Here is a 14,048-nt window from a genome sequence, read left to right as displayed (position 1 = left end):
GTCGTTGAGCTATCGTTTGTGATGGCCGTGTTGCTTCTGAAAGAGAGTTACAGTACATAGCTCAGTAGGTCTTGCCTGGTCAAATAAAATAGTTTAGTCTGTGGGTCTTTATTTGTCTCTATGGGTCTCTATTGGTCTATATGTGTCTCTATGGGTCTCTACGTATCTCTGTGCCTTTGGAGTATTTGGCCGCGATCATTTGTGGCCAGGTGGTTTCTGGAGAAAAAAAACAGCTACGTATCTCTTTGGGCTTTAATTGGTCAAATGAATCCATACTCTTTGGTTCTTGCCGGTAAAGTCACGTAGTAGGTATAAAATAAAATAAATCACGACGTTTCGGGCGCCAACACACGCGTCCGTCAACAGGTTGAGAAAGCGTGGTGTGCTGCTGAGGCCGACTGTTTTATGACCCTAGAGCTACACCCATTTCAAGCCTCGGCAGCAGACCACGCTTTCCCAACCTGATGATGGACGCTTGTGTAGCGCCCCGAAACGTCGCGATTCATTTTATTTTATACCTACGTGACTTTACCGAAAGACGCACAAAGAGTACGGATTCCCGCAGTCACGAAAGCTTCAAATCAAAATAAATCTCGTTTAGTCTATGGGTCTCTATGTGTCTCCATGGGTCCCTTGACATCTTTATGGGTCTCTATGAATATATGTGTCTCTATGGGTCTCTTCGTATAACTTTATGGGTCTCTATGGGTCTCTCAATGCACCTCTGTGCATTTAGAGTATTTGGCGGCTGCTATGTATTTCCACGTGATCATGATAAGCCGCTGTTCAGAAGCGACCTGTCGAGTCCGTTGCCTTCCCCCTCCCCTCCATCTCCGACTAGCACGGCGCGAAATAATTTAATCGTTCGCGCGCACGCACGGGTGAGTGTGCCGTCGCGAGCGTGCGGTACCCTGCTCGTGACCGCGTGCTTCCCCAGGGCTTCGCTGGGGTCAGACTGGTCCGAGGAGGACAACGACGAGGAGGAGGAAGAGGAGGAAGAAGAGGAAGAAGAGGAAGAAGAGGAGGAGGAAGAGGAGGAGGAGGAAGACGACCTCGCCCCGTCCCAACCGGCTCCCGGCATGGGCATCGGCCACGACGACGATGATGACGAAGAGGAGGAGGAGGAGGAGGAGGAGGGCGACAGCAAGTCCCCCGAGGCGAGCGAGCTGGGCACCAGCCCCGAGTACGAGCAGATCCACTCGGCCGAGACTATCGAGGCCATCTTCAACGACCGCGGCATCTACGCGCTGGAAACGACCGACTTCACCACGCCCGTGCCGCCCAATGCCGGCGCCGGCACGAGGCCTGGGACAGCGGCGGCGGCCGCCGGCAGCGTGGGTCTCCAGGGGGCGGCGGCGGCCACGGCGGCGGCGGCCGCGGCGACGGCCACGGCGGCCGGGGGGAATAAATCGGTGATGGGCACGGCGGCGGCCGGATGCGGCCCGACGACGAACAGGGCCGCCGTGGCGACCAGGGATGCGGTCGCCACGACGATCGAGCGGGCGGCGGAGCGGCTGAGCCATAGTAACAGCGAGAGCGGCGGCAGCGGCGGCGGCGGCAGCAGCGGCGGCGATTCGGACGGCTGCGTTGACAAGGCCCCGGCCGGCGGCGAGAGGAAGAAGTCGTCGAGCCTGTGGGACACGCGGCCCGAGCGGCTCACGCCGTCAAGCGGCACGGCCAGCGCCGCCGGCAGCCTCCGGCACCGCCCGGCGGGAGCGTCGGCAGCGTCGGCGTTCGACGCGTATGGCGACGGCGCTGGAAGCGGCGCGGCCGCGGCGATGGCCGTCGCGCCGGAGCCCGGCTACGCGCCGGCGGCGTTCCCGACCCGCTTCTCGGTTTCGTCGCCGCTGCTTATCCCCCTGACACCCGTGCCGAGTTACAGCGCCGCCCAGCAGCACCAGCAGATGGCGACGATGTCGACAGCGGCGGCGGTGGCGGCGGCGTCGTCGGCCTCGCTGCTGTCCGGGAGCCGGGCCTCGGCCTTCGCTCAGGCCCCTCCCAAGGCCCCGCTGGGCAGCTCGGTGAGCGTCTCCACGTTCCCGCAGAGCGACGCCAAGGTGGCCACCACGGGGCCCGGCGCGGCGGCTCAGCGCACCGTGTCGGCGGCGCCGGGCGTCGGCGGAGGAGGAGGAGGGGCGTACGGCTTCGCGACGGCGCTCTGGCCCGGCGACGGGGGAGAGCGGCGTAAAGCTGGGGGGCTGTTCCACGGCGCGGGGGGCGACGGCGTCGTGGGCAAGGTGGGGCCGCGCTCGATGCTGCTGGGACGTATGCGTGGTGGCGGCAACGGCGGCAACGGCGGCGGCAACGGAGTCGGCAACGGCGGTAACAACAACGGGCGGAACGGCCAGCACAGCCTCCACCACAATCTCCAGCAGCACCTCCACCACCACCTCCTCCACCACCACCAGCAGCGTGGAGGCGGTGGCGGCAGCGACGACGAGGAGCGCTCGCCACTGCTGATGAGCCGCAGCTCGGAGGAGCTGTCCCCCGAGCGGCAGCACCATGCGCCAGCCACGCCGGTGCCCAGCGTGGCCGGCGGAGCGGGCCCCCCGACGCGGCCCTCGGGGGCACGGCCGCCCCTCGGCAAATCGTTCAGCTTCACCGAGGTGGACTCGGGCACCCTCCTCCTGCGGGCTTACGGCATCGAGACGGACTGCACCAGCTTCGGGCCCAGCTCGCAGTCCCAGCAGCAGCAGCAGCAGCAGCAGCAGCGGCAACAGCAGCAGCAGCAGCTGCCGTCGTCGTTATCGTCGTCCCTCCTCCAGCACCACCAGCAGCAGCAGCACCATCCGCGGCACGGCCTCGCCGCGCACCACTTGTCGGTGGTGGTGGCGGCACGTAGGGGCTCGGGCGAGCACGCGGGGATGACGCGAAGCCTCTCGGTGCCGCTGCTCGACGAGGAGGACGAGCTGGAGGAGGCGGCGGCGGCGGCGGCAGCGGCGCAGGCGGCGCCGGCAAACGACGGTGGAGACGGTGGTCGCGTCGCGGCGGCGCGGCGTCACCGGGAGCTGCCCCCCTGCTCGCCGTTGCTCCGGCGCAGGGGTCAGGAGGTGAGCTACTACCGCGGCTACGAGGACCTCGGCTCCGACTGGCTGGAGGAGCTGCCGTCCATCTCGCCCAAGGCGCGCGCCGTCAAGACGTCCTCGCTGTGGGCGCCGGCACAGGGGTCGGCGCCCACGCCGCTGCCGGCTCCGGCGCCGCTGCCGCAGCCGCCGCAGCCGCCGCAGCCGCCGTTGGCTGCTGCGTCGTCGTCTCTCTCAGCCAATCAGAAGCCGGCTTCGTCACCGAACCGGTTCACCGGCAGGAGGGCGGGGACCCCGCTGGCGACCAATCAGGCGGCGGTCGTGGCCACGCCCGCGGTGGCGGCAACGGCCAATCACGGAGCTGCTGCCGCCGGTTCCGGCGCCGGCAGCGGTGGCTCATCGACCATGACGGCGGCGCAGAGGAGAGCGGCGATGGAGAGGATCAACTCGCTGCCAGTCCCGCCAGCGCGATCCGACAGCTACGGCAGGATCGGGCGTTTGCGGCGGGCGGACAGCACGTCGGGGCCCGATCCGGTAGAGATGGCGCAGCAACAGCAGCAGCAGCAACAGCAGCAGCAGCAGCACAGCGGTCACCAGCCTCTATTGGCACAACTCCCGCTGTCCCCGCGGCAGGAGGTGGAGTACGTGAACATCAAGAAAACGGAATCGGCGGCGCAGCATCAGCACCTTCAGCAGCAGCATTTTAGTTTCAGCCAAGCGGAACTGGCAAGTGCCCTGTCCCAGCAGCAGCAACAGCAGCAACAGCAGCAGCAGCAGCAACAGCAGCACAGGTTTGTGGCCGAGACGCAGTCTTACGCCAACAAATACGCGGGCGCGCAGGCAATGGTGGCACATTACCAACAGCAGCAGCAGCTCCAGCAGCAACAGCAGCAACAGCAGCAGCAGCAACAGCAGCAGCCGATCCGAGGCCGCCTGGAGAGGCAGAGCAGCCTGTTTGGCGGCGGAGGGAACTACAGCCCGCTGTCACCCGCGCCCCCCAAGACGCCCGTGTCACCGCCGGCGAGCGAGAGCGACCACGAGTACGTGAACTTCTCGAGCGCGGGCGGCACGCCGGTGGACACCGGCTCCGGCTGGTCTGGGGCGGGCGCCGGGTGGACGGTGTCCGGGAGGGGTCAGCAGCAGCAGCAGCAGCAGGGCACGGGCGCACGCCCGCGAGGACAGTTGCACAGCATGCGCAGCTACAGTGTGGATGAGAGTTTCGCTCCGATATCGAGGCCCTTCCTCCTACATCACCAGCAGCAGCAGCAGCAACAGCAGCAGCAGCAACAGCAGCAGCAGCAACAGCAGCAACAGCACGCGGGCTATCCGCAAGTGTTACCTCCCCAACACCCGCACCACCACCACCACCAGCAGCACAACCTGCAGCACCAGCAGCACCAGCAGTATCTGCAGCAGCTGCAGCAACAGCAGCAGCAGCAGCAGCACAGCCGGGCGTTCGGGCCGGGCCTGGAGCACGCGCGCTCCGAGAGGGACCTCGTGCAGATGGGCGCCCGGGGCCTGGGAGGCAGCGGCGCCGCCTGGAGCAGCCAGCGGGAGTCGCGCGAGCGCCTCGTCATGAGGCGGAGCGACTACGGCGTCCTCGCCAAGGTGGGCAGCCACGACGACGACGCCGCCGCACCCGACGGCCGCGCGCTGACCTGCCGGTTGTGGTGGTGGTGGTGATTGTGATGATTGTGGTGGTGATGGTAGTTGGTAGCGGTGGTGGCGGTGTCGGTGGCGTTGGTGCTGGTGTTGGTCCGACTGCTGATGTGGGCGGCTAAAACGCAGCAAGTTGGCACAGTAGGGGGGTATAGCTAGTGGTGTGCATCTACCGTTCATCTCAGTCAGCCAACCCATGGCACCTGGTGGGTCTGTCCCGAGACCTCCTCCTGTCAGCGAGCCTTCGACACGTCACGTGGCCTCAAAGTGCACCAGGTGCGGCACAGGCGTCATGGCCGCTTAGTGGCGAATGGCGAGTATTGGTATTGGTCCGGCAAAAACAACCCCGTACCTCCTCAGTGGTGCCGGGCGGTAACTCTGGATGTGAGCAATGCCATGGGCGTGAAGGCCAATTCCAATCGCATGTACCCCTCATGGCGCTGGTTGCCACCACAGCGGCCAACGGGGGCTCTTGGCGGATGCGAGGGGCTGGTGACCCCTCCACCTTGAATTTCATTACCACGAAAATGGGTGTAAAATATCGAACTAAGCTTGTACGGGAGGCCCCGGGGTGACAAGCGTCTATGACGTCTCCTGGCCAAACCCCCTTTGGCAGAGCCAAAAGACTGATTCCTCCAGAAACGGCCAAAAACCTCTACGAGTGGCCACGTGGAATGTCCCAATGCTCACCGAGGAGGAGAGGCTGCCTCTCCTCTGTCGGGAACTAGACCTGTACAGCCTGGATCTCTGGTATTCAGGAAATCCGGTGAACTGGGTCTGGCTCCAGTCACCCTGAGGGGTGGACAGTCCTCTACCCGAGGCAAGAGACTGCCAAACAACAGGGAGTGGCTCTTCTTCTGAACAAAAGAATGAAGGAGGCGTGGGAGCGTGGCAGTGAGGTGTGGGAAGCTGTAAGCTCTAGGCTACTGTGGGCTGTAAGCTCTAGGCTACTTCGTGCGCAGGAATGGTGGCGATGGTTGCTTACGCCCCCACCGAAGATGAACATCAGTGGAACGATGCAGGCAAGGCCGATGAGTCAGATGCCTTATATGACCTCCTATCACATGTGCTAGCTACTGTGGCCCCTCAGGATAAAGTCATCCTGTTGGGCGACTATGTATGCTGATGATCTGGTGATTGCTGCTCACTCAGAGAAGTAGCTGGATGCGCTGCTGCTTGACCTGGAGCATGCTACTAAGTGATGGGGCCTTACCATCTGCCCCTCCAAAACCAAGCACCTGCCTGGGTATTTTGTGGCATCAAACACTCCACCCCCTCAACTCCCCATTTCAGGGGCAGTTGTCGTGTGCCACAGTGCCGGCCTTCATAGGTGCTCGCTAACAGCACTTGCCCCAACAGTCTTTTAAAGGCAATACAGGGGGGATCTTTGTCTGTGTATCTGTGCCTATGTGGTAGTGTAGCGGTTAGCGTGCTGCGATACGAACCTGACGGCCCGAATTGGATTCCCGCTCACGGCCAACAACACCAGCCTCAAATGAGTACCTGGTACGGTTGGGCAAGCATCGCCTACTCGGGAGACAAAGGCGACCGGGCGTTGGCGCTGGCCACCCACCCACCCCTTCGTGCGCCTTCATAGGCGCTGCCACTCGCTAGCTAACTGCACTTGTCCCCGACAGTATGTTGAGGCTATACGGGCGATCTTTGTCTCTAGTGTGTGTTGTGCGATGATCCACGTGGCTCCGCTTTTTCCCTATTACTTGCGATCTCGGGCAGATATAAACCCTGGTATGCTCCGAGTGTGGGATGTGCATCGTGGCGCGCGTGCGTCGTGTAAACATCGCCACTGGGGAGACAAAGGCGGCCGCGCGTGGTTCTGACGACACCGCCCCCCCCTCGTGCGCCACAGTGTCCGGCTCTTCATAGGCGCTGCTGCTCGCCAACAGCGCCCTTGCCCCGACAGTCTGCTGGAGGCCACACCGGGGTGGGTGGGGATCTTTGCGTGTTTGCGTGCACCGCCAGCACCCGTCGCAGCTGAGCGTGGCGAGCAACCCGTCCTTCGAGCCGGATCTGGGCCTCACCTCTCCGCGCGGCGCCGGTGGGGGTCCCGTGCCCCCCACGCCGTCCGTGCCTCCTTCGCCGGCTCCCCCGTCGGCTCTCGCCACGCGGCTTCCAGCGACGCAGCCGCAGCATCAGCAGCAGCATCAGCAGCATCAGCAGCAGCAGCATCATCAGGCAGCGACGTCAAACGTACGACGTCACGACCGCGGTTTTACCGTTGGGTTTCGCGAGCGAGGGCGCGCGTCGCCGGAAGTCTGTCCCGGTGACCCACGGGGAAGATTCTGTGGCGATGGGGACGTTTCAACGGGACCGTATTTTTTTCCCCTCTTCCCTGCCGGTATCAAGGCGATGAAAGAGGGGCGCCACGGTGGCTAGGAGATGTTAACTACCCTCGCCTGGTACACAGGAGGTCGTGGGTTCGTACGCACGTACATATGCACGTTGAGTTTCTTTCGCACCGTACGTAACCAGCCGTGCTAATCGGTGGTGCGGGGGAAGGACAATCAACCAGGGTTGGGTTCGACCCCGACCCTGACGATGCCTGCTGTATATTTGGAGTTTGAGGTGTCTCTCTCACCGTGGTAGCCTGGGTTTTTCTCCGGGTCCTCCTTTTTATTTCGCTCCACGTTTAGAATCAACACCACGCGTTCAGAGTATGTGGCTGCCGTACATTTCCAACGTGACGATAAGCCACAATTGAGCTATCTTTGTGGCCAGGCCACTTCTGAAAAAGAGCTACAGAGGTCAGTGCTCTTTACCTGGTAAAATATAAAATAGTTGATAGACCACCACGCGACCCCTTGTATGTATGTTGAACTTCTTTTGGACCGTACGAAGCCAACCGTGCGAATCGGAGGTGCGGATTTGACATTTGATATGCTCTGTGTTGGCATTGTGTGTGTTGGTATTGGCAGTGGATGCTTTTTGTCTGTCTTTGTCTGTATATGTGGATGTCTCTATCTGTACGCGTGTGGGGGAGTCGTGGTCCAGCTAATCGGTTACACGCGTGCGTATGTACGTATGTACGCGTGTGTGTGGTGTGCACATGCAGGGGAGTGGTAGTGTAGCGGTTAGCGCACTGCGTTACGAACCCGACGACCCGAGTTCGATTCTCGCCCATGGCCACCGACACCAGTGACAATTATCTGAACCGGTCCTGGGCCTCCTTTAGGTCGATTCAGCCTCAAACAAGTACCCGGTGCGGTGTGTTAACATCGCCACCGGGGAGACGAAGGCGGCCGGGCGTGGCGGTGCCGGCCACCCACCCCCTCGTGCGCCACAGTGCCGGCCTTCATAGGCGCTGCTGCTCGCTAACAGCCACTCGCCCCGACAGTCTGTTGACGCAACGCGGGGTGATCTTCGTCCTTTGTGCTCGCGTGCAGGCGGGCACGCCGGTGCCGCCCACGGGCGCCGTCGTGAAGCAGCCGTCCAAGGAGGAGCTCATCGACTTCCTGCTGCAGAACCTGACGCAGCAGGCCGAGCGCAGCCAGCAGTCCCACAATTCCCGCGTCGTCCCGCTGCCGCCCCCTCCCCAGCACCCCCTGCTGCCGCAGCAGATTCCCAAGATGCAACAGCAGCAGCAGCAACAGCAGTTCTCCGCGCTCTCCCAGGGCATGCAGGGCATGCAGGGGCGGCCGCAGCCCACCCATAATGCATTGCCCCACGGCGGGCAGGTCAGGCCGATGGGCGGGTACGGGGGGGTTGCGGCGGGAACGGCCCCGGCAACGGCCCCGGTAACGGCGGCGTACGGGCAGCAGGGTGGCAACGCGGCGCCGATACCGGGCCCGGCGACGTCGTCATCGTCGTCGTCGGCGTCGGCGCACGTCAACGGGTGCGGCACGGACCGGACGCCTACGTCGGGGACTCTCAAAGAGGTAGGCGGCACGCGTGGCGGTGGTGGTGGTAGCGGTCGCTGTGGTAGTGATGGCAGTGGTGGTGGTGGTAGTGGTGGGGGGTAGTGCTGGTGGTATTGGTGGCGGTTGTGGTAGCAGTGGTGGTAGTGGCGGCGGCAGTGATGGCGGTAGTGGTGGTAGTAGTGGTGGCGGTAGGGATGGTGGTAGTGGTGGCAGGAGTCATGGCAGTGGTGGTGGTGGTATGGTGGCGGTGGTGGTAGTGGTGGCAGTGGTGGTAGTGACAGTGGTAGCAATAGCGGTAGTGGTGGCGGCAGTGGCGATGGTAGTGGCAGGGGTAGTGGTGGCGGTAGGGGTGGCGGTAGCAGTGGTGGTAGTGGTGGTGGCAGCCGGTGTTAGCAACGGTAGCAGCGCTCGGCTCGTCGGCACTGCCGTGGCGGTGCCGGCCCCCATTTCACCGCCGCTCACGCGGACTTCTCCACAAAATGCTCGCACGAGGTGTGGGTGAACACCTGGCTGAGTGAGTGAGTGAACGGGCGGCTGAGTGAGTGAGCGAGTGAACGGGCGGCTGAGTCAGTGAGTGAGTGAACGGGTGGCTGAGTGAGTGGATGGGTGGCTGAGTGAGTGAGCGAACGAGTGTCAGGCTGAGTGAGTGAGTGAATGGGCGGCTGAGTGAGTCAGTGAGTGAACGGGCGGCTGAGTCAGTGAGTGAGTGAACGGGTGGCTGAGTGAGTGAGCGAACGAGTGTCAGGCTGAGTGAGTGAGTGAATGGGCGGCTGAGTGAGTGAGTGAGTGAATGGGCGGCTGAGTGAGTGAGTGAACTAGCAGCTGAGTGAGTGGATGGGTGGCTGGGTGAGTGAGCGAATGGGTGGCTGAGTGACTATGGTGCTGAGTGACTGGGTGTCCAGCTGAGTGATTGTGCGGCTGGGTGACTGAGTGACTGTGCAGCTTGGTGTCTGGATGACTGAGTGTTCGGTGAGTGGCTACGTGTGAGTGGCTTTGGCGAGCGACTGGGCGGCTGAGTCAGTGACTGGACGTTTGAGTGAGTGACTGGATGTGAACGACTGGGCGTCTTTGTAACTTGAGTGGCCGAGCGAGTCCCTGTACCGAGTGAGCGGGCGGGCGTTGCGGGTGACCGTTATTTTACCTGTTCGCAGGTGTGCGTGTGTCTGGTGAAAAATTCCGGCCTGGGGTTCAGCATCACTGGTGGCGTCAAGGGCCAAGGAAACCCCTTCCGGCCAGGAGACACGGTACGTACAACAACAACAGCAACAACAACAACAAAGACCCCCCCCCCCCCCCCCCGTGTAGCCTCAACAGACTGTATGGGGCAAGTGCTGTTAGTAGCGAGGCTAGCAGCAGCAGCAGCAGCAGCGCCTGTCAGAATCATTTATTTATACCGGAGGAGGAATCTGATGAGCCGTGAAGCTCTTTTATTTGTTTTGTTACAGATGTCCAGTACGGGGCACACACGGGGTCGGAACGTTGCAACAACAACAACAACAACAAGCACAGCGCACAAACACGATAGCCCTTTGGAGACCGCCACTGCGGCACACGAGCCGAGTGTGGGCTGGCCAGCACCACCCCACACCCGGGGCCGGCCTTCGCCTCCCCCCAGCGGCGATGTTTACGGCACGTCGCACCGGGGCAACCCGTTTGAGGCCCGGTTGACCTAGGGGGAGGCCCGCGACCGGTTGTGGTAACCGTCGCCGGCGTTGGCGGGAATCGAATGCTCGGGTCGCCGGGTGGGTGTCGGGTTAACGACACAGACGCATCATTGGGCCTCCTTTGCCAGTACCAAAATATAATAATAGGGTTTTTTCCCCTTTTTTCTGGCAACAAAACTGAAACCTTTTTACGAGGATTCATGCCTGCATTAACCACAATGCCTGCAGTCAAAATGCAAACAAAAAACACACTATGATAATATATGATGCATTGTCCTTGAAACTGATTGGTCCACACCAAGGGACGGCTTTCTTTTGAGCCTCGACCCAATTGGTGCTCGACCAGATGACGCCAAAAGGTGTCACACAGCTCAAAGACAATGCACTATCAAAGTAATGAGGGCTCGGGGTGAGCATCTACATCATAAGACCTCCTTTGCCAGTACCAAAATATAATAATAGGGTTTTTCCCCTGTTTTCTGGCAACAAAACTGAAACCTTTTTACAAGGATTCATGTCTGCATTAACCACAATACCTGCAGTCAAAATGCAAACAAAAAACACACTATGATAATATATGCATTGTCCTTGAAACTGATTGGTCCACACCAATGGATGGCTTTCTTTTGAGCCTCGACCAAATTGGTGCTCGACCAGATGACGCCAAAAGGCATCATCTGGTATTGTGAGGTTTCAGTTTTGTTGCCAGAAAGCATGGGAAAAACTCTATTATTATATTTTGGAACCGGCAAAGGAGGTCTAATGATGAGAGTTTACCCTTTTTTTCTGGCAACACAGACAGCGTTGATACGCGGCGCTTTTTCTGGAAGACTTTGCCGTTTTTGTTCCTGAATTTGTCTGTTGTGCGTAGTCACTTTAAGATGTTCCTTGTTCGTGTTTTTGTTTTGTTGCGGTTGCACCCGAGTCAAGAGCCGCATGGCTCACAGGGCTGTGCCTAATACATGGAACTGAAACTGAAAACAAAACAGGTGTTAAGATGTTAAAACACCAAACTGACACCTTTTATAAGGAATCATGTCGGCATTAACCACAATGCTTGTGGTCAGAATGCAAACAAAACATACTCTGATCATATATGCATTGTCTTTGTCCACACCAGAGACAGCTTTCTTTTGAGCCTCGTCTCAAAACGGTGTTAGACCAGAGGACGCCAAAAGGCGTCACACAGCACAAAGACAACGCCACCGTCAGAGTAATGAGAGCTCGGGGTGAGCATCTACATCATGGGGCCTCCTTTGCCAGTACCAAAATATGATAATAGGCTTTCCCCTTTTTCTTGTTGCCAGAAAAAAGGGGAAAACCCATTCTCATGTTTTAGTACTGGCAAAGGAGGTCCCATGATCTAGATACCCGTCGATTTATTTTACTACAAACCAATTTGTTCGCTTGCAATCATTATTTTATTTTTTTTCTCCCCCCCCCCCATTCCCTTCGCAGGGAATCTTTGTGACGAGGGTGCAACCCAACGGCCCGGCGTGCAACCTCCTGGTGCCCGGAGACAAGATCATGAAGGTGAGGACGGGGGTCACAACGTCGGCGGAAGCCTACGCAGGGGGCCTAAGGCTCGCCCCGCCGCCGTCGTCCGTCGTGCCAGGCTGGGTGCACGGGGGGGGGGGGGTAGGTGGTGGTGGGGTCCTCGTTGACAGGCCTTGTGTGAGAGCGCCCGTGGGTCTTGCGAGCCCGCTCGCTGAGATGAGCGCGTGAACGCGCAACGGGAAAAAGATGCCCCCGTGTAGCCTGCGAGAGAGTGTTGGGGCAAGCGCTGTTGGCGAGCGGCAGCACCTGTGAAGGCCGGGACGGGGCACGATGGGGGTGGGTGGCCGGCGCCACGCCCGGCCGCCTTTGTCTCCCCCGTGCTGATGTTTACTCTGTGTGTCTCTATGGGTTTACTACATGGTCCATAGTTTTGGCTTTTCCATGGCCACAATCGCACCGCTGTGGCCTGTGCCTTTAATGTTCCACCCGTGAAGGAGGTGCGTGCGTCGGCCTGCCGCCGATGATGTTCTGACGCCGGCCGATGATGGTGGTTCCAGCACCGGTGTCTTCAAGGAGGAGGGATGTCAGAGCCAGGAGGTGGTGCGGTGATGTTTGCGTCTCGAATGAGGAGGCGTTTATTGTTCCGGACGTTTGCGTTGTTCCATTAACACGGCCGTCTGTGGCCCCTTAACCCCCGTCCCCGTGTCTATCCCTCTCTTGCTTCCTCCTCCTCCTTGTCTCCATTCTCCCCTCTCTGCCCTCTCTCTCCTCCCCTCTCTCCCCTCCATCCCCTCTCTCCCCTCCAATTCCTCGCTCCCCTCCATTCCCTCTCTGCCCTCCATTCCCTCTCTCCCCTCCATCCCCTCTCTCCCCTCCATTCCCTCTCTCCCCTCTCTCCCCTCTCTCCCCTCCATCCCCTCTCTCCCCTCTCTCCCCTACATTCCCTCTCTCCCCTACATTCCCTCTCTCCCCTACATTCCCTCTCTCCCTTCTCTCCCCTCCATTCCCTCTCCCCCCTCTCTCCCCTCCATTCCCTCTCTCCCCTCCATTCCCTCTATCCCCTCTCTCCCCTCCATCCCCTCTCTGCCCTCTCTCCCCTCCATTCCCTCTCTCCCCCTCTCCCCATACCCCCCCCCCCCCCCCGCGCGTCTCCCCTCTCCCCCCCAGGCGAACGGCTACAGCTTCAATCAGCTGGATCACGACCAGGCAGTCGCTCTGCTCAAGAGCTTCCAGAGCACCGTGGACCTCGTGGTGCTGAGAGAGGTCGCGACCTGAACGGGGAGAGGTCGCGACCTGAACGGGGGGAGGTCGCGACCTGCACGGGGGGAGGTCGCGACCTGCACGGGAGGTAGCAAACTGAACGGGGGCGGGGGTCACGTCCTGAACGGGGAGAGGTCGCGACCTGAATGTCCTCACCTCCTCCGTCTCCCACCCTCACACCACCTTTCTTGTTTAATTGCATCTGACCTGAGCCAGTGGGTGTGTATGGGTGTGTGGGTAGGTGGGTGTAGGTGTGTGTGTGTGTGTGTGGGCGTGTGGGTAGGTGGTTGTGTGGGTGGGTGTAGGTGTGTGTGTGTGGGTAGGTGGGTGTAGGTGTGTGTGTGTGGGCGTGTGGGTAGGTGGTTGTGTGGGTGGGTGGAGGTGTGTGTGGGTAATGGTGTGTGGGTATGTGGGTGTAGGTGTGTGTGTGTGGGTGTGTGGGTAGGTGGCTGTGTGGGTGGGTGGAGGTGTGTGTGGGTAATGGTGTGTGGGTATGTGGGTGTAGGTGTGTGTGTGTGGGCGTGTGGGTAGGTGGTTGTGTGGGTGGGTGGAGGTGTGTGTGTGTGGGTGTGGGGTAGGTGGTTGTGTGGGTGGGTGGTTGTGTGGGTGGGTGGAGGTGTGTGTGTGTGTGGGTGTGTGGGTAGGTGGTTGTGTGGGTGGGTGGTTGTGTGGGTGGGTGGAGGTGTGTGTGGGTAATGGTGTGGAGGTGCGTGTGTGGGTGTGTGCGTGTCGGGCTTGTGTGTGGGTGGGTGTGTGGATGTTGGCGTGTGTGTGTGTGTGTTAGAGGGTAGTGATGGGTGTCGAGGTCTGTGATGGGTGCTGGGAGAAACTGAACTATGAACAGATCTTTATTTTACCAGCTCAGGCCCGCTGAGCTCTATATCTCTTCGTCAGAAGCGACATGGCCACAAATCATAGAGCTCGACTAAGTCGATTGTCGCCACGTGGGACATTTATAGCAGCAGCCAAAAATAATCTTTAAATGCATAGAGATGCATAGAGACCCGTAAAGACACATAGAGACCCACAGAGACACACGGAGACCCATAAACAAGACTATTAACTATTTT

At 60.3% G+C, this 14,048-nt stretch overlaps 1 protein-coding gene across 2 annotated transcripts in view; it reads left to right on the top strand.

Annotated features, from left to right (window-relative positions):
* The window catches only part of LOC142924012 (uncharacterized), a 120,245-nt gene extending 106,688 nt beyond the window's left edge, over positions 1–13,557 (top strand). Inside the window, exons 20-26 of one of the 2 annotated variants that reach the window (XR_012941150.1) lie at positions 938–4,631; positions 6,663–6,890; positions 8,084–8,575; positions 9,709–9,801; positions 11,680–11,754; positions 12,886–13,229; positions 13,312–13,557. Coding sequence is in view for 1 of the 2 variants with exons in the window: in XM_076065277.1 (XP_075921392.1) it covers positions 938–4,631; positions 6,663–6,890; positions 8,084–8,575; positions 9,709–9,801; positions 11,680–11,754; positions 12,886–12,993 (4,690 nt within the window). In the remaining variant the exon portion in view is untranslated. Of the gene's footprint in view, positions 1–937; positions 4,632–6,662; positions 6,891–8,083; positions 8,576–9,708; positions 9,802–11,679; positions 11,755–12,885 lie in introns of both variants that reach the window. The other variant, XM_076065277.1, reaches the window with a different exon arrangement.
* The last annotated feature ends 491 nt before the right edge of the window (positions 13,558–14,048 follow it).

The sequence above is a fragment of the Petromyzon marinus genome, chromosome 1 (assembly GCF_048934315.1).
Source record: "Petromyzon marinus isolate PM22_M1 ecotype Great Lakes invasive population chromosome 1, UKy_Petmar_22M1.pri1.0, whole genome shotgun sequence".
NCBI classification, from domain to species: Eukaryota; Metazoa; Chordata; class Hyperoartia; order Petromyzontiformes; family Petromyzontidae; genus Petromyzon; species Petromyzon marinus.
Note: the sequence above shows the minus strand (reverse complement) of the source record. Positions and strands in the feature narration are given on the sequence as shown.